This window comes from Muntiacus reevesi, chromosome 18 (genome assembly GCF_963930625.1).
Source record: "Muntiacus reevesi chromosome 18, mMunRee1.1, whole genome shotgun sequence".
NCBI lineage: Eukaryota > Metazoa > Chordata > Mammalia > Artiodactyla > Cervidae > Muntiacus > Muntiacus reevesi.
Window position 1 is genome coordinate 26,752,188 of NC_089266.1, and position 20,772 is coordinate 26,772,959.

Below are 20,772 nucleotides of genomic sequence, written 5' to 3' on the forward strand. Positions count from 1 at the left end.
TTAAAGAACTGCTCATGTGCAACTTAACTTTAACGTTTTATTTTGTGTAAAAAAGGGCAAATTTAGTGAATTATTTTCATCTTGTACACAAAGTTATAATTTTAATGCTTTTAACACATCCATGCTGAAAATTTTCAATTTGGTAAAAATGAAAGGAACATAAATTTTTCCAAAGGAATTTTTCACGCCATTATATACACTTCATGAGAAAGTTTCAAACACTTTCTCAATGATCACAAGTTACCAAGAAAATAAAAGATTAAATTTGTACAGATATTGATCTATATATCAAATACATACAGAAATGATGTAAAAACCTTATGCAGTTTACTTTGACCTCTGTCCTCAAAAGATTTGCCCGGGACAGATGCTTTTCTTTTGTATAAATGACTGTGGCTTTATTTAAAATATGAAAATCAAAGGAAGAAACCCAGTTTAATCACAGTATTTTTAAAATCCCTTCCCAATAGTAAAGGATCATTACCAAATATATAGCACCATAATACAAATAGTGATGGGAGAGGGTATTCACATCACACAAAATGAATAATAATAAAAACAAACAAACACTGAAAACCCGTGTTAGTATCCATAGAATAAGAAGTTGATAACAGCTTTAGCTTTCCTCATACACAGCAAGGAAAAAGTTAAAGAGTTTAAACTACCAAAAATCCTCAAATAATCCTAACAGGGAAAAAAAAAAAAAACAACAAACCCAAGGTCAGCAGTATATTTGAACCGTAAGAGAACGGGGCTACTGAGTTGTACACTTGGAGTTGTGGCTAAGACAAACTTCCTCTGCCACCAAGTCATTTTCTGTTCTTTCGGCAGTAGGAGTTAAGAGCCTGAACAGTGAAGAGGGCTTCAGATTGAGTATATCTGGTACAGAGTCCTTACCATGACCATGTTGGTCATGGGATTAAGACAAGAAAACACTTCATAAATATTAACACGTGGCAAATTTGAGAACAGCCTGGCTTTGCTGTAAAATTAGAAGCTTATAAAATCTGGCTACAAATGAGCATTTCACAGAACTAATTACCAGGCTCCAAATTAAATCCCTCCTGGTTTATTCGGTTCCCCATAGAGATATTAAGCTCAGGGTACTGTTAAAGCACACACTACAACTGGCTTCTTGTGCCCATAACATGCAATCGGAGTCCTGGGTTTAAATTCACTGAGCCTGAGAATAAAGACTGTTGTAACCTTTGCTTTAGAAGTCTTCCAGGCTGTAAGTTCATGGGAAGATTCTTAAAAGTTGAAGATCTGGGAAGTTTATGTCACATTTACAGTAGGTCCCTCTCAGTAATGTTTAAGATAAATATCCAGTAATTTAACAGCTGAATTCACATATATTTGACACATAAGAATCAACCTGGCATTGATATGACTTGCATTTATGCCCCTAAAGAGACAGTATTAAGAAATGTTGACATGCAATTCCATACATTCTTACACTATAAAGTAACAAATTTTACTTCCAGTAGCAACTACAAAACCTTATGATATTAACCCCTCTTGCATAGAATGAGGTAAACCTGTGCATATTACCAATGCTATTATTCCCAAAAGTAGAGCAATATTTTAGAAAATAAATTGCTGGTTTTTAATGTTCTATGCATTTTAAAATTCAAACAAAAAAAAATCTTACCTAATATGGTCTCCTGGGGCTTTCCATTAACATTTTTTAAAGCATTCCATAGGCTGAAGGACTGTAGAGGTTAATCATTTTGATTAATTTCTAATTAGCCCTACCTATATTCCAGAGGAGATGGTTAATATTACCACTCTGAAGAGGCCAGGCTAATACCCAGAAGCACTTCTACAACAGATGCAATTAATTCCTGAGAGTTTAGTTTATGAACCTCACTGGTAAATGCTAAAGCTCTCTCATTCAGTCACAACTCAGTCAGAAAAATGCAGAGAGCAAACCTTTCACCAATTTACCCTTATATCCTTTTTTAAACGAAGCCATGTGAATTTAAAAATAGGGAATGTTTGAAATGGTCCAAATCAGGTATTACTGTTAAAATTAAATCTGAATACAGTTAAAGACAATTCATACATATATATATATATATGGAATTTTAAGAAAATTAAATTCTCTTTCAAATTAGTTTTCTAACAAATCCAGGATAGTCAAAAGCAGAGCAGGAATGATTTTGAAATCTAGACTTATCTTGGCTTTAAACAACTGTTAAAATAATTTTGATTCTCCTGGTAGTACAGAACACATAAGTTTTGGGGTGTAGTTATACAAGTATTCTCTCACAGATGGAGAGAAATGGCAGAGAACTAATGAGAATTCCTTTTGTGGGACTTAGGACAATATTGCATTTTCCCCAATCCCTCAACATGTAGACCGAGATCTTGTATATCTTGTCAACTATTCCAGTTTAACACTTTAGTGTTAGGATAATTTTACTCATTTTTAATTAAAAGAGAACATATAAAAGTATCCAGAGTTCTTCCAGTTTCATACAGAACTCCAAATAAATTTTCACAGAATGAAACACTTCTGTACAAATATTTAAAATGGACTGCAATAAAATGCCAACAAGCAGAATTAACTACCCTTCCATGATTTATGTGGTGATGAGCTCTCCACAGGGGGGATTCAGTTGCATATTCTGCAGCAGAGGAAGCTGGAGATGTGACTGGCCTAACTTTTAAAATCCCAAAATCTCCCAACAGGTACCAAGAAGGTTCATTAGTAATGACAGTTCGTTTGCATTTACAACAGTATCTTTCTTAAGTCATTTCCTTCAATCCTGCTACCTAAACTTTAATCTTACCAAAAAAGTTAGAATTTCAATTCTTGTTAACAATGCACATAAATCCAAACTTGGAAAATATTACAAAATTCTTTCAAAAGCTTCAAATACAACACAAAAATTGTCCATCTTTATAAATTGAAAAATTTCCCCCCAAGGCTAAAATAGTTTCCCTACCCACTTGAAAAATCTGGAACTGAAATTTTCTATGTTTAGCAAAATGTCCCAGTAGAATAGCCCCGCTGTACAGCTGGATTGATTATAAAATCAGTCCTGTGTAAAATTCTTTCCCTCCCACCCTCAGTTTCTGAGCAACCTCAAGGCTCTTGTTTGATGTAAAAGTTGGCAGAGCCATTGCTTTCCTGATCAGATGCTCCTTGGAGGAAACTATAATCCTCTCCATCTATCAACTCCTCTTTCAGCTGCAATGTAGTCACTGTAAGAAAGAGATAAACATACAAGATGTTATTAAGTCCTTCTGGAATATTCAGATTGCTTTTAATCTTCATGTTCCACCAGCTTTATAGTTAGTAAGAGGCTTCCTCATGTCTTCAATAATTTTAAAACTAACTACCCCTGAAGGAGGAGCATTTAATTACTTTTAATTTTCAAAGTGTATTTGTAGTTGAGAAAAGCTTCAAAAAAGAACACTACAAACTGGACACTGCACAAATGAACACTGTCAATGAAATGTTGAAGGTGATAGTGATCACTAATTTGATTAGAATTTTTCTCATGATTAAGTATTCACTTTTATGTCAATGCCTATATAAATGATGTATTTTTTGGATAGTTCTGAACTATAGTAAGTAACACAATAAATATGACTTTAATATGTGATCTCCAAGGAGTACCTTTGTTAAAGACTCTTCATAAAAAAAGATAAAATCTAATTTTAAAATAGTATTAAAAATAACATAAAATATATGATCTACATATAATTTCTGTATTTATACAAATAAATAAACCCAATAGTAAAGACATCTGTATTAAAACTAAAATCAAGAAAAACTTAAGTAATCATTTCAGGTAAAATAGAAATTGATTGACATCAGCAGTGTGAAAGTCACTGGTATAAAACAGCTAACACTTGGAATTCCCTGGCGTCCAGGGGTTAGGATTCTGCTTTCAATGCTGAAGGCATGGGTTCAATCCCTTGTTGGGTAACTAAGATCCTGCAAGCCTTCCAGTGCAGCTAAAAAAGAAACCAGAAACAAAACGGCTAACATTACCAATGGGATCACTTAATAGTAGTACTTACTGCCTGTCCAAATTTTTATCTGAAGACCTTTTTTTTTTTTTTTTTAAATGAAAAGAAACAACAGTATAGCCAGTCTTCAATTTATGAACAGGTCATGTTCCAATAGGTCTTTATTTTTATAGACAAATGTTTTCCAGTTTCCAGTATTTTCAGTGGGGTTTAGGTTTCTTGGTAGCCACTGAAGTCATGCTAGTCAGCATTTTTAGTGACAGAAGGGCTCCCTCTAACGCATGGACAAGCAAGAAGAGAAAGAGAAACTTTTTTCTTGCTGGTCCCAGCACTGGTCTTAGGCAAAAGTTTAGGCAGTTTAATTCTCAGATTTTCGTATCTTCTTTTATAAACATCTCTTAAGTTACCTCAACACAATTTGACTTCAGATTGCCAGTAACTTCAGATTGCCCTAAAGGCCACCCTTTACTTCCTATTAGAACTCTGTGAAGAAAAAATTACTTTCTTACTTTAAAAAAAATTAATTTGTTTGGATTGCACTGGGTCTTCATTGCTGCACGTGGGCTTCCTCCGGTTTTGGCTTGCGGGGGCTAGTCTTTGTTGCAGTGCATGGGCTTCTCATTGTGGTGGCTTCTGTTGCAGAGCATGGAACATGTGCAGGCTTCAGTAGCTGTGGTACATGGGCTTAGTTGCTCTGTGGCATGTGGAATCTTCCAGGATCAGGGATCAAATCCACATTCCCTACTTTCGCAAGGGGTTCTTATCCACTGTACACCAGGGAATTCCCTAAAAGGGCTACTTTTAAAGTCAAAATAATGATAGAAAAACACTTTGTGTCTTGATTTCGGTTATAAAAGATTAGTTTCAAAAACAAGGGTCTTTGACATCTTATTTGGTAATTTAAAGAATAATCTTCTGCATTTCCCTCGTGGCACAGTGGTAAAAATCCACCTGCCAATGCAGAAGACACAGGTTTGATCCCTGGTCTGGGAAAATTCCATATGCTGTGGGCAACTAAGCCTGTGTGCCGAAACTACTGAGCACGTGCTCTAGAGCCCAGGAGACACAGCTACTGAGCCCATGTGCTGCAATTCCTGAAGTTAGTGCTCCCTGAAGCTTGTGCTCTGCAACAAGAGAAGCCGCCACAGTAAGTCTGTGCACCGCAAGAGAGTAGCCCCTGTCCGCCACAGCTAGAGAAAAGCCTGCACAGCAGTGAAGATACCGCACAGCCAAGAATAAATAAATAGTCCTTAAAAAATAAGGAAGAGAGTAAAAACAAGCATAATCTTCTGAGACATGCTAATTCATTTTATTTTGCTTTGGTAATGGTGTGAAAAAATTCAAGTCCAGAGACAGAAAAGTGAATACACTATTTCTATAATAATAGCAAAACACACACCAATCAGACTGTTCAAAAGGTAAAGCAAACACGACTGACTGCTTGCTTTCTTTAAAAAATCCTTTAAAAATTATTTAATATGAAAAAAATGCTTTTATGGAGGATATCAAACACATAACAGTATCCTTCAAATCAAACCAACATGCATTAATCATTAAAGACATTTGGAAATGAAAATAAACACATGGAAAAGGAAAAAAAAACAAATTTCATTAAAGGTGCAGTACCCACAATAAAAGGTTGATAAAACAATATCTTGTTATATGATGATCAGATGGCTAAATGAATGAGAAAATAATTACTGTGCTTCAAGACCAAATATGTTCCATTCAAATGGATTTTTTTCCTTTTTTTTTTAAATGTAAGAAAATTAAGTTGAGATTATAAAGCACATCCTGAAACTATCTGCATTTATTATTAACAACAAAGTTATGGATTATGCTTCTACTCATGTTAATATATGGAAACAATATTCTAAAAAACGTAACTCAAGATAAACATGAAACATTTACTGAGATGTGGCATGTTTTATCTAAAGTTTCAGAGTTTTCATGGAACCTAAAATAAAGCCTGTCTGGTATCTTCACACTCGTCACTTCTTCTTTACAGGCCTTATTGTCAATGAATGATGGATGAAATAAAATAGACCCTGTGGCTGATGTCACTTTCTACACAAATGCATTTTCTTGGCTATGTTTATAAAAGGAAGTTACTTTGCTGACTCTAATCACTAACATTTCAGGAGTTAAACAGAAATCACACTTTTCTAGTTAGAAGTCCATAAATAGTAAACTCTTCCAAAAGCAAAACAAACTATAGTTAGGCCAGCAACACAGTCCCTACACAGTGTCACCAGAGTAAAATCACACCAAGTCCCATAAATGTGCCCCCAGCTCAGAAGACACACATGATAAAGTCTAGTGGAAAGGGAAGTCATCAGGAGGCCTTGTGGGCTCTATCCTGTATGTCTACTCCAAGTTTCTCAGTTTTACCAATCCTAAAGTCAAGTTCTCTCACAAAATGTGATACACACCTTCAAAATCAGTCTAATGCATAAAATAAAACAAAACATCTAAAATGCAGTAAAAATCAAATATATCCAGAGTTCACAGTTAATTAAGTTATAGAAGACTTCATAATAACAAATACAAAAGGAAAAAAAAGCTAAAAAGACAAATAAGGAGCTGAAATGCTCTTTTGATATTTGAAAGTATTAAACAGCAGATAAACTTGGATTTGTAGTCCTAGTCCATTTCTTACACAAAAGAGGTACTGCAATTTTTTCTAGATATAAAGATATGAGAGTGATCTTCAGAGAAACAGACTGGGAAGGATAAAGATCACCTAATATACTGTTTAAGAAGGCAAAAGCTAAAGAACACATCCTTAAAAGAAAAAAAAGAAAAGAAAAAAAAAAGGCTGATGACAACTTCAGGTGCAAATAGAGCAATGAGAAGAAAACAGAGCTAGACACTAAGTCTCATCAGGGTTTTCAACAGGGATTTGAAAGAACGCAAGGCTTTTTAAAGAACGAAAATTAGATGAAAAAATTTAGTTTACAAGCAATAGGTAGGACACATGGCAGAATATATGCCAAATTAGATACAACCTTGATGCTATTTGATCTGTACTGAGTCTAAGATTCATCATATGCAAGTGAAGATTCTCTGACATTCTACAGTAACATGTTTATTCTTAGCAATGACAAAGGGCAGCCTTCCTTACTCTACCAGCTTATCCTAACCAATTCAACTTGAATTAAACATTAATCACTGTACATATTTCATGTTCATACAGAAATAAATTTCACTCAAATTCAATACCAAAATTATACAGGTATTTTATTTCCAAATTCATGTTATTCAACTAAGACTGTGGTAAATGTTACTACCAGAACCAAAATTACACAGGAATACAAAACACATCTGTTTATTGAATGAGATGCTAATGGAATGCTATGAAGAAAGCCTCATTTTTGGATCTGATTAATCATATTGATCCCTTATAGCATATTTCTCCCTGAAGTCAAGTCACACAGAATTCTGCAATGCAAAATGTTCAACCATTTTAACAAAACCATGAAATAGTACAAGTTATCTCACAAATTCCGTAAGCTGAAATTACAGCTTTACCTGAATTTGAAGCGCAAAGTGGCTTATAACAAAATAAAAATCCTTTCCTGATTATTCATTTTAGTGAAGTAACTACCAAGGACTAGTGAAAATGAATTTTTTAGTTGAAAGAAAAAGAAAAATTTGATGAGTCAGCATCTGTCATGCGAGACCACGCTTTGTCTCCCACCGCCCTCACCCAGACTTTGACCCTCTGCAGTACCTGAAGTGTTGATGTGACTCATTACCTGTTTTGAGGCTGGGACTGAACTCTTGGCTAGTGCGGGGAGGTGGGAAGGCCTCCGGGGCTGTCTGTGCTGGAAGGGTTCGATATGGAGGAGGAGTCAACTCTTCGTCACCAGAGAAGCTCCTCCGCACCCCACCTGTCATGGGCAGGCTTGACAAACTGACAGGCTTCTTCCCAACTGGCATCTTCCTCTCTAAATATCAAGTTAAACTAAAGTAAGCTTCTACTTACATGCGTGGGAAGAAAAGTGTATCATAACTAGGAAAGGTCATATTGCAGAGGATACTGTGAAAAGAGAATCAACTATGCAAGGTTCGTATTTCTGAAAACAAGGATGTGTGTGTGTGTGAAACAAGGATGTGTGTGTGTGTGAAACAAGGATGTGTGTGTGTATGTGTCTGCCTGTTGGGGAGTGGATGATAGGGAGATTATTTCTAGTCTCTCTGAGTCTAGTAATTCTGGTTCTTGACTCTGTAATCAGTTTAAAACAAAACAAAGGAAAATGAATGACAGAGAGCATTGAGTGTGGAGAACAGCTAGCTGGCTAACTACCTTGAAGTAAAATTTTAGTTTGAGGGGGACTTAAAATCCAAGGGTAGAGAGAATTTTAAAGCCCTGCTTGTAGGTATTTCACTGTGCCCATATAAGCCCAAACACTGTCCTTCAGGGAGAAATCAAACAGCTTATTAATGAATTATACAAGAGGCAGAATTTCACTGGTATGAAATATGTTTCCCTAACTTTTGGTTTATAACTCACTCTTTTAGAAAAAAATTCTTACTCTGAAAAGCAGTTCTGAAATTTAAAGACTTGGGGCCTGCAAGATCTTAAGCAATCTAATTTCTTTTGAAACAGCCTTTGGTTATAGTTTCATTGGCACACATACACTTCAAAGACTTTTACAATACTTTCACCACCAACAAAAAAATACTCTAAGCTTTGCAAAGACTGAACAATCAAGCATACCCCATTTATCTGGTTAAAAATTGAAGGATACTTACAGATCTTTGTGACTATAAGTTATATCTGTTTTATTCCAGAGTTAACAAATAACTCAGGAAAGAGCAATCAGAAATTTGCTTTGCAAAATCAGAACTAAAAGACAAATCTAAGTCAGACAGTATTAATATGTAAAATCATCTGGAAACCAAGTTCCTATGAGTACACATTCAATTCTCAAATCAAAATCACCTGTAGCATTCATTTAGATGAAAAAGTCTAATGTACTACACACTTGGGAGGTAAAAATGCAAGGAGAATCTTCAATTCTCTACTATTTGCAACAGTCCTTGGAGATGGTACAGAATTGAGTGCTGGTTTCCTGCTCTAGAATTATTAAACTTTGAGAAAAAAAACTTTTCAGATTGGACAGATCGTGTCTATACAACAGTCGATATGATCCTCTTGACAGAAGACTCTTATTGTTCAAAAGCACTAGTTAATAGTTATCCCTTTACAGCATGAACACAGCTAATTAAAAATCAGGCTAGAACAATGAAGTCAATCAATTATTTTTGTAAAAAATAAGCCCTACCAAAGAACATACCACTAGATGACTTTAGGTTGTAGAAAGACCAGAGTCATAAGATGAAACAACAGAGCCAGGATATAATAATCTGCAGACAAACTTAAAAAAAAAAAAGGTTTTGTGGTCTATCTGACTGACAAAAATCTTCATGCAATGGATGACTCAAGGTTCCTGGATTCCAGGTTCTTATTTTGAAATTTCTAATAAACTATTTGCTGAGTAATGTGAAAAAATAAAAGGAATAGATAGTATCTTAAAATGAAGAATGCTTTTCATTCACACATGACTGCAAGTCCTTATCCTGAATTCTGAAATTCAAAGTTTTTTTGGGCAACAAAATCAGACCTCACTTGGTGATACTATTTATAATAATCTTTATTTGACCCATTAAATGTTACTATTTATATATATTCTGCTTCAAAGTGCGGCAGAGTCTGCAAGGGGTGTTACATAATATATGCTACACACACTGTACTTCTTTTACAAAAAAACCCAGAATTCTAAAGTCCAAAGTGCATTTGATCTCTAGGATTTCTAATAAGGGACTGTGAGTCCATAGTTTTATCTTTTCTATGTCCAAAAGACAATTTAAAGGTATTAGAGATGATGTCACAATATTAAGAGCTATTGAAATATTAAATAATATGTTCTAATTTTAAATTCATTTTTTCAGCTAATCTAGAAATCTGATAATGTCACTAAATGGGACATTTAGTGACACACATTATTAAATGTCACTAAAAACTGGGACACTGATATTATCACTTCATTAATTTCATATTTCTTCCCATGTCCCTAGGCTATTAATTCAAAATGATTAAACCCCATAAACCGTAACAAACCCAGGAAGAGTCACACTGAGAGAGGTATGTGAACTGTGTATACAATGCTCAGAAATCTCTTCTAAAAGATGTCATAAAGTCACTGAGTAGTAAAAAACATCCTTAAATTCAACACATTGCAAAGAAAATTCTGAAATCTCAAATTCTTGTCCAATTAAATGTAAAGACAGGCCAAAGCAGCCTGTACTCATTCAGTCTGAGAGAAAGCTCAGTGATCACACCTGCTGTGGTTAGTCCACTGACATGAAGTTACCACATGACTCCTTGCTAATCAGTTCCTGATAAACTGGAAATCATTTTAATCTGCCTGGTCTGGCAATGTTCTCTGGAGTTCTTTTAGGTAAATATCAACCATGGTAAGCAGCCAGTAAGCAATAATTCTGGGTCTATGGGAGGCTTACGTCTACAAAATAAAAGAGGGTAAGAGATAGGTCTTGACGGTTATCACTGTTGAGACTGCTCTGGGTTTCATGCAGGGCAGAAACCAAGCGCCACTGCAGCGGATGCTCTAAGCCCCCAACCAAAACAACAACCAAGTCACTTTATCTTAAGATCAAACAGTCCACGACAAGTTTCACCAAGAGAAAAAACCTATATATAGCTTTCTATGATGGGAGGGGAAAGATTTTAAAAGAATCAGAGCTATCAATATATTTTATATTATTTTGGCTATTAATGCCAGTTATCATTCATTGTAAGATAAAGTGCTGTCAGAAAGCATAGTAATATTTTCTTAAGCTTGATTTCATTAACTATCAATTTGAATTTCATTTTTCTTTTATTTTTTTTAACTTGAATTTCTTTTAAGTATCATTTTAGAAAGATTTTTTTGGTTTAGAAGGATAGGTTTTTAGTCTCCAAGTCTATTGTAAGCACCAAGCAACTGTTTTTATTTTTTAAAAAAAGAATTTTTAAAAGGACTAATTTTCAAGTTTACATATTACTTCAAAAATCATTCATAGACTCTACTCTTTACCATCTATTAATTATTATGGTAATAATTTCTCCTGCCAATCAAAGACAAGTGCTTCTCATTTTGAAAAAGTCTGCCTTTTATGGCATACTGCACCTTTAAGCATAATACAGAATGCACAGTTATCAGGTCTCACAAGGGATACCATTTCTATGCAAGGATACCAAGACCCCAGTTGGTTAACAAGTTAGGAAATGTATATAAACACCATGTGGTGACCCACTTTTCTTATGTCCTTTGTATTGCTGGGACTTAGTCTTTTTCTTCTGTTTTGATGAACCTGACTGGCTTTCTCTTGATGCTGAAAAATAAAGAAAACTGATATCAGATGATGTCTTACAACTCTAGATACAACTCAGATGAACTAACTTTACCAAGACCATGATGTTTATAAAAGTACACAATGCTTCGAAAATAAGGGTACTTGTTTCTGCAAAACCATGAACCTCAATACCAGACAGATTCCATTATTTATTCAATAATCACCTCTTACATATTAACAAATTTTAGCCTGTAACTTTAAACTCACTAAAGGAAGTCTAGTTTAATTCAGTGGGTGTTTTTAATGTTGTGTTTCTATAGTCATTAAGCAACTATTGAGTTCACACTGCCATGGCACACATGGTCTGATTCTGTGATATCATGGTTGAGTCTTATCAGGTAAGATCTTACCTGGCAACCAATCAGACAGGTATATTCTTGTTGCGTGAGCTCACAAGATGATTTAAGTGAGACAGTCCTTGGAGAATTGCTGATTTTTACAAAAGGACACCTTTTCTGTATACCAACTTACACTGTGATGCTGGAGGCTGCAGTTGATATCCAGTTAACTGACACCACCCTACAGGATAGAGGTCAGGGGACTCACAGTCTACCCACTGATCATATTCTTCTTCCCATCCATCAAAATGTATCCTCAAGAGACGATGAATAATTCGAGTTACTGTGGCTACACATATTAATCGTGGCTCCATTAGATCTACTGCTTCTAATTTCATTCCAACACGAAATCCATGATTTGGAACATCCTAACATGGAGAAGCAAAACATTAACACTGGTGAAAAGAAGAATGTGTGACTCCATCATCACTAAGAAAGTGAAAAAAAGAGAAGTAACATAACCAATTAACAATTTAGACCAAAAAAACCCCTTACTGAAACAGGAAGGTGAAGCATGTAAGAACTAGTTAGGAAATGCATTCATTCCTAATAATGAAACAAAGTTTGGAAACAAATTTCAGCTCCTATGTAAAGGAAATACCTACACTGTTTAACTAATATGTATGTGTTTATTTAAATTTACCTTATTAAACAGTTTTACTGGTGCTGCAATGGAGCCAGTTTCCCTGAGGTAGTCAAACCATTTAAAAGGAAGCTTTGTGTAACCTGGAAAACACAACTAGTTTAACTAGAAGTTCATTTAAAATTAGTGTAATATAAAAATGCAGATATAAAATAATTCAGTACACATTACAATCTCATGAGCTAATGCTGTAGAGTACAATAATTACTCCCTGTTATATGGCTCTTCCTGTTTTTCTAGATAGAAACAGGTGCACCCATGTATCCTACAAGAACTAGACTTTTGCTTTTCAATACTAGGCTTAGAATAGTCTAATATTTAATATTTTTCAGTAATATTTTTCTTTCTTTGTAAGAAAGAACAGTGACTGGGCAATACTGTTTTTATAGTCTTCTGTTTTGGCTTTTCTCTTCTTAAGAGAAAAATCCAAGGCTCAGATATTGAAATTAGGAAAACCACTGGTTAAGCCATATGAACTATTTAAAGGTGTCATTTTTTAAAAAGTCATTTGGTAATTTTTTTTTTTTTGGTAATACCACCTGCCTTGTGAGATCTTAATTTCCTAACCAGGGACTGAACCCAGGGCCCTGACAGTGAAAGTTCCAAGTCCTAACAACTGGAATGCCAGGGAGCTTCCTCATACAGTAATCTAAAGATGAAAACTTGCTTTCTCTCAAAGGTTAAAGTCTATTTTTTAAAAAAAGTTTATGTATGTGATAGCCCTGTGAGCCTACATCATCATCTCAACAGGGCTTGAGAATACCAATTCTTATTATAAAATGTACAAATGCTCAGGAAAAATTCTATACCAATTTAATTTATTAAAGTTAGCTAGGTTACAGGTCTTTATGTTTTCAGACACCCCACAGCTTTTTTTTTTTTTACCCCACAGCTCTTCATATAAACATATACATATGTAACACACATGTTTATATATACATATTATATTTTCATATAGCAAGTAATCTAGGGCTAAAAATAAAAAGAAATCTAGGGCTGTGGTAAATGGTGTAGACAGGTACCATGTAAAAAGAAAACAAGGACGAATACCCAGTGTAGATATTAGAAAAAAGTACCTCTGGGTGGAGTGAGTTCAATCATATTAATTTCACAGAAACCAACAGGGAAAATAGAAGGGGAGGTTGCATGATAACAGAACCAGTCAGATCCATCTGCTGCTTCTGAGCCATCGATCCCAATCATCAGGAATCCATCAGCCAGCACCTTTTAAATTAAGAGAATTCCAAGTATTTAAAATTAGGTACCACTATTATAAAAATGATCCTTTAAGTGACATTCTAAAAAGAAAGCAAAATCTATTACATAAAAACCTCGTAAAAGGGAGAAATGTTTATTGAATTCTCTTAAATAACTGAAATCATAATGAAAAAAAAATCTGTATAAATTCCAGTGTGTGCCAGAAATAAAAGCATGGTTATACAGAGGTAATTTTAGAGGTCTAGGGAAAGATGCTCCTGACAATGGCCAAGGCTGTTTCTTCTGTGGCATGAAACAGGGCTGAGTGCTCTTTTACAATTTAACTATCTAGTCTCGGCTAAGCTTTAAATCTTATTCAGTAGGAGCTCTCACTTATATCCTTCTGATTTATCACATAGTGGAGTTTTTCTAAACTTTTTCCATCTTCCTCAAGCTCCAACTTTACCTCGTTCATGCTCTGGGTAACTGTGCTCCTCCATGATAGAAACTATGTGAGGGACCTCACAGTCCATCCTTTGCATGTCAGACTGATCTAAGTAGTAGTCCTTCCTTTGCCTCTCAAGACAAACCTCTCCATGTCTCCCAATTCCCGTTACACCAAAAGTATTTTATTTGAAACAGTTCACACTTAAAAAAAGGTATATAGAGTACAAATTCCTAAATACTCTTCACCCAGAGACCCAATTCAAGTTATATCACTCAGTCGTGTCTGACTTTTTGCGACCCCATGGACTGTAGCCTGCTAAGCTCCTCTGTCCATGGGAATCATCCAGACAAGAATACTGGAGTTGGTTGCCATGCCCCCCTCCAGGGGATCTTCCCAACCCAGGGATTGAACCCATGTCTCCCACACTGCAGGAGGATTCTTTACCATCTGAGCCACCAGGGAAGCCCAAGAATATTAGAGTGGGTAGCTTATCGCTTCTCCAGGGGAACTTCCTGCCCAGGAATCGAACCAGGGTTTCCTACATTGTAGGCGAATTCTTTACCAGCTGAGCTATCCGGGAAGCAATGATCTTCTAGTTTGTCAAATCCAGTGCCTTTTCCCCAACACTTCAGCCTCCTTTACAATACCCCATACCAGCTGACTACTCAATTTTTGGAAACATTTATTCCCAGATTCTCATTACATTATGGTCTGCTGATCCATCTTCTCACCTCTGTGTTCATTGCTTCACATTTTTTTGGCAACCATCCTTTCCCCTTCAACTCTTGTTTTTGACTTTAGCCCTTTTCTTTTGTTTTCATGATGGCATTCACTCTTCAATGGTTGACTTTTATGCCAAAATTTCTCAAGTTTTATCATGAGTTTTTCACCCTCCCAGTATCTCAGGCCTGCATTTTACCTGCATGCTGAACATATTCTCTGAGAGTTAGTACAGGGCATCAAACCAACAACTCTTTCTCCAGCTCCTTGCAAAGGCAATCAATTGCTGGGTCCCCACAACTCCCCCTAAACATTCAGTCCTTTATCCTAGTCATTAACTCTATCTCCACTATGTTGCTTAATATCATTGTTTTCAGCCTTCCCTATGTACATTTCCTCTCTTACAGTTAAAACTTTCCTTTGCTATATACTCTGTTCCAGAAAAACATCTGTTTCTGCTTTACTGACTATGCCAAAGGCTTTGACTGTGTGGATCACAACAAACAGTGGAAAATTCTGAAAGAGATGGGAATACCAGACCACCGGACCTGCCTCTTGAGAAACCTATATGCAGGTCAGGAAGTGACAGTTAGAACTGGACATGGAACAACAGACTGGTTCCAAACAGGAAAAGGAGTATGTCAAGGCTGTATATTGTCACCCTGCTTATTTAACTTATATGCAGAGTACATCATGAGAAACGCTGGGCTGGAAGAAGCACAAGCTGGAATCAAGATTGCCGGGAGAAATATCAATAACCTCAGATATGCAGATGACACCACCCTTATGGCAGAAAGTGAAGAGGAACTAAAGAGCCTCTTGATGAAAGTGAAAGGAGAGAGTGAAAAAGTTGGCTTAAAGCTCAACATTCATTCAGAAAACTAAGATCATGGCATCCGGTCCCGTCACTTCATGGCAAATAAATGGGGAAAGAGTGGAAACAGTGTCAGACTTTATTTTTTTGGGCTCCAAAATCACTGCAGATGGTGATCACAGTCATGAAATTAAAAGATGCTTACTACTTGGAAGGAGAGTTGTGACCAACCTAGACAGCATATTAAAAAGCAGAGACATTACTTTGCCAACAAAGGTCCATCTAGTCAAGGCTATGGTTTTTCCAGTGGTCATGTATGGATCTGAGAGTTGGACCGTGAAGAAAGCTGAGCACTGAAAAATTAATGCTTTTGAAATGTGTTGGAGAAGACTCTTGAGAATCCCTTGGACTGCAAGGAGATCCAACCAGTCCATCCTAAAGGAGATCAGTCCTGGGTGTTCATTGGAAGGACTGATGCTGAAGCTAAAACTCTCAATACTTTACCCACCTCACGTGAAGAGTTGACTCACTGGAAAAGACCCTGATGCTGGGAGAGATTTGGGGCAGGAGGAGAAGGGGACGACAGAGGATGAGATGGCTGGATGGCATCACCGACTCGATGGACTTGAGTTTGAGTAAACTCCGGGAGTTAGTGATGGACAGGGAGGCCTGGCGTGCTGCGATTCATGGGGTCACAAAGAGTCAGACACAACTGAGCAACTGAACTGAACTGAACTGAACTGTTCATGCCAGAAAGCTTTACCAACTTATCACTAATGAAAACTCAACCTGATCAAGCATTAAAGACTGCACAGATTAATTTCACATCATCTTTCTGTCTACTTGCATGTACCATTCTCCTAGTTATTTCTACTATATTGGATATATACATATGCTGATTTTCTCTTTAATCTTAACAGCTCTAAGACCTCTAGAAAGGACTACCTCCACTCATATGGGATTCTTTTTTCCCTTTCTGAACACAGCTTAGTGGATCAGGGGCTCGTATCCCACTTTCAGAGGACCACGCAAAAAGCTGGGCTCGGTTGTTCAGCTTCTTTCTCCGTAATTAGAATTAACTTACAGAGAGAGAGCAGTCAAGCCATGGGTTGGAGCTGGCACTGAAAGGCTGTGATACAGAAGGGTGAATGAAGTGAAAGTTGCTCAGTCGTGTCCGACTCTTTGTGACACTATAGACTGTAGCCCTCCAAGCTCCTCCATCCATGGGATTCTCCAGGCAAGAATACTGGAGTGGGTTACCATGCCCTTCTCCAGGGGATCTTCCCAGACTAAGGACCGAACCTAGGTATCCCACAATTGCAAGGAGATTCTTTACCGTTTGAGGTACTGGGGAAGCCCAACAGAAGGATGAGAGGCTACCATATGGAGACTTGAGTAAGCAGGACACCAGCACGGAGAGAGAGTGAAGAGCGGCACAGACACAGAGCAGAGGTGGAACAAAGAGGCCCCTAAGAGGTGGAGGACAGCACCAAGTTCATGCCTTTCCAGGTTTCATCCCTGGGTCCTTCTATGTCTGTGAACGTGCCCACTGAATCCTCAGAATGACTTTTCTAAAGCCCAGTCGAGGGGGTTTCTGTTCCTTATAAACAAAAAGCCTGGCCCAGAATATTCAAAGCAACTTGTCTGATGCGTACTGTGTGTGAACCTTTCACCATTTCCTAAATGTGGTCTGTACCTTTCACTCTTGATGCTTTTGTGCATATTCTCATTCCCTGGCACAGTTTCCTTCTGAATCTCTTCTTGGCCCAGTTTTTCCCATCCTTCAAAATGAAGTTTTCAAATGTCCTCTCTTCCACAAAGCTTTTCCCGATTCCTCTGAGAAGATGCTCTTCTTTATCTGAATTCCAACAGTACTTGTACCATTTTTGAATCATAGTTGATCTTGTATGCTAAACACATTTTCCTACATCTTATTTTGTTCTACAAGACTGTAAGCCTTTCAGAGTCCAAACCAACCTAGCACTGCAAGAATTCATTTTAAGTATTTTCTGAGTGAAGCTTAATATTCTACTCATTGGACGCTTATTTTTCTTTCACACAGAGCATGACAGAATGGTGCTGATTCCCAAAGCTGGCTGACTGTCAAGAGTTACACCTTGAGAACTTTTTAATTATTATTTTTTTAAACAAATACAAATATCTGGGTAGTCCTTCTTATGATTCTGATTGAGCAGGTCTATAGTAGGTCATGGAAATCTATGGTTTAAATAGCACCAGGGAGTCTGGATCGCTAGTCAGGTGAAAAGGAGGAATAAGGGTTTAGAGTCAGTCTGGTTTAGCTGTGTGACCTTGAACACAAGTGTACAGGACATGGCAGCCATCATAACTTTTTAATTCTTTTGGCTTAAGGCTTAAAGGACTTCCCTTGTGGTTCAGCTGTTAGAAAATCTGCCTGCAATCCAGGAGACCTGGGTTCAGTCCCTCAGTTGGGAAGAACTCCTGGAGAACGGAAAGGCTACCCACTCCAGTATTCTGGCCTGGAGAATTCCATGGACTCTGTAGTCCGTGGGGTTGCAAAGATATGATGAGCGACTTTCACTTTCACTTTAAGGCTAAAACTGTGTTGAAATGCAAGTCACAACTTAATTACACCTTTATGTAAGTGTATTCTGTATCAGTGGTTCTTAACCCTGATTGTACTTCAGAATCACCTGGGGACCTTAAAAAAAATGCCAGTGCAAGATTGACTAAATGAGAATGGGAGTGCGGGGTTGGAGAAGAGGCTTAGTCAATTTTATATATATATATATATATATTTTAAAGTTCTCCAGGAGATTTCAATGCCTACTGACAACTGAGAACCACTCTTCTACATCTTTTTGTATAAACAGTTTCAGAAGAGAGGAAAAAGAGAAAAGAAGCAATAAAGTACTACCAATGGAGGGAAAAAAGCACAAAAAGGAAACACAGGAAACTGAGGATAAACTAGCATTGTTACAATTTTGTATTGGACAAGTTTTGACTAGGAAATAACTTAAATAAATATTCTTCCTTTAACTTAGGATATACTTCCATAAAATAAAAGTAGCAAACTCAAGATAACAATCTTGATAATAAGATATATACAAGGAAAACTTCTGGTATGATAATTCAAATTTATCTTGCAATTACTACTGACATTCTCTTCAGTGAAGACACAGATACACACATTTTAGGTCAAAATGAATGTTAGGGGCCTCCTCCTATTTGCTGTTGTTTAGTTGCTAAGCCCTGTCTTACTCTTTTGCAACCCCATGTATTGTAGCCCACCAGCGTCCTCTGTCCATGGGATTTCCCAGGCAAGAAAACTGGAGTGGGTTGCCATTTCCCTCTCCAGGGGATCTTCCCAACCTAGGGATAGAATCCATGTCTCCTGCACTGGCAGGTGGATTCTTTACCAGTTAGCCACCAGGGAAGTCCATTACTTTAAAACTAGTTCCTATAACTTCATTTCTATATTTTAAAACCTATTCTCTTACCTTTCTAATGGTCGCAACACATATTGTGGAAAGATTTAATGGGTCTATAGCTTCCAATTTCATTCCTTCCTTGAACCATTCCCCACTCTGGTCTACTTCTTTTACCTAAAGAATTACACGAAAGCACATCTATTGTTACAGGTGTTACCAGTTTAATAATTAAAATAATACCGATTTGAAAAAGTTTACAAGATGAAAATACCAAGTACCTTCTCCTACCTACCTAATATTATAACTCAAACTTCCATTACGGAATAGAGAGAATTCAGGCAAATAGAATTTAAGAATAATTATAATCAATAGTTGTGACACATATGGATTACAAGGTCTTAATCCTTTTAGGTGAATATATGTAATTGTGATTTCCATAATATTAGGAAAAAACCCACAACCCTCTTTCAAACATAATTTACAAATGAGGGTTCTTATAAAAACTTCTTACCTTAGCAAATAAATGTGGTGGTGTATCAAAATGTCCATCCTGTTTCTTTGTAATATCTACAAGGAAAAGTTACATACTAATCTGTCAGCATTTGTGAGAAGACCAAAAACCACGTTTTTTTGAAGGTTTCAAACTCACAAGGTATGTATACTCTAAAACATGGCAAAAATACGTGCCTTCTACATTTACGGTGAATAATATTCTTTAAAAGTCTCTATCTCTTTAGAGTACATGTGCTATTAAATACATTCAGCCAATCAGAATGCTGGGAATTCCCTAGTTAGGGAATGACAGTTTTAGAAGTATGTTTTAAAGTGTTTAGTATTTTAAGTCTTACCACATTTAATTTTAGTATTTCTACTAACACTGAATGGAAAGGGAAAGGCTATTTTCTTTCAAATGGGCTGGATTAAAAACGTGTAAGAAAACAAATGTAGTTTATTTTTCACTTGAAAGGGCTTTATTTTTTACTTGAGCATAAGTGGAAGGAATATAAAGGAATTGGTTAGGACATTTAATTTTCTGGTGTGAACCTTCCCTAATTAAGGTAGAATAAGCAGCCCAAGGCAACTGATTTTGATATTTGCTATTCTGTGGAGAAAAATACCGAAGTAGTACAATTTAGCCTCAATGTTATTTTCAACAGGAATCCTTGTGACAGGTGCTTACCAGATCTTTTGAATCGATGGCCTATGCTTCGAGACCAACCAATATGATGGATTAATGGGCTGTGCATATGGCACCAGAAGTCATCTGTTCTATCTTCACTCTCTTCATATACTAGTCTTAATCTTCCTCCAATTACACTTTCCACCACTGCCACTCGTGTTCGACACAAATGCCTCTTGTCAACCACCTCTACTCTCATGCAAGGTTTGAAAGGATACTGCATGCTCTCTGAAACCTTGAAAGAAAAGCAGAACTTTTGAGAATTCATGACAAAGGTCTACAAATAATTTTAGTATTCTACTATAAAAATATCTAGTGCACTCAATAGATAACATAGGTCATTTGATTCATTGATTTAAACAATTCCTTAAAAAGTTTTGAAGTTACTCCATTTTTTAGAGCTCTCATTTGCCACTTGAGTCCTTTCTAAGATCTTGTCATTACCTTTTGTGAGAAATCGGGAGGAAGAGTTTTGGCACCAGTAAGTCGTTTCACTAGAAAAGCTTTCCAGTTTGTATACTTATGCTGAATAGCTAAAAAAAAGAAATAACCAGTTATACTTCAGCAAACAATAGAACTGCTTCAAAAGTTATTTGCTTTAAAAAAAAACAACTAA

The 20,772-nt window shown here is 36.4% G+C and overlaps 1 protein-coding gene across 6 annotated transcripts in view; it reads right to left on the bottom strand.

Moving 5' to 3' along the window:
* Positions 1–397: 397 nt before the first annotated feature.
* Positions 398–20,772, bottom strand: part of MBTD1 (mbt domain containing 1) — a 67,314-nt gene continuing 46,939 nt past the window's right edge. For all 6 annotated transcript variants that reach the window (XM_065908564.1, XM_065908560.1, XM_065908565.1 and 3 more), the window contains 9 exons: positions 20,601–20,689; positions 20,157–20,391; positions 19,488–19,543; positions 19,046–19,150; positions 13,464–13,611; positions 12,388–12,470; positions 11,878–12,112; positions 11,308–11,385; positions 398–3,210 (listed from right to left, as the gene is read on the bottom strand). In XM_065908564.1, the coding sequence (XP_065764636.1) occupies positions 3,092–3,210; positions 11,308–11,385; positions 11,878–12,112; positions 12,388–12,470; positions 13,464–13,611; positions 19,046–19,150; positions 19,488–19,543; positions 20,157–20,391; positions 20,601–20,689 (1,148 nt within the window). In that variant the 3' untranslated portion in view covers positions 398–3,091. The remainder of the gene's footprint in view (positions 3,211–11,307; positions 11,386–11,877; positions 12,113–12,387; positions 12,471–13,463; positions 13,612–19,045; positions 19,151–19,487; positions 19,544–20,156; positions 20,392–20,600; positions 20,690–20,772) is intronic.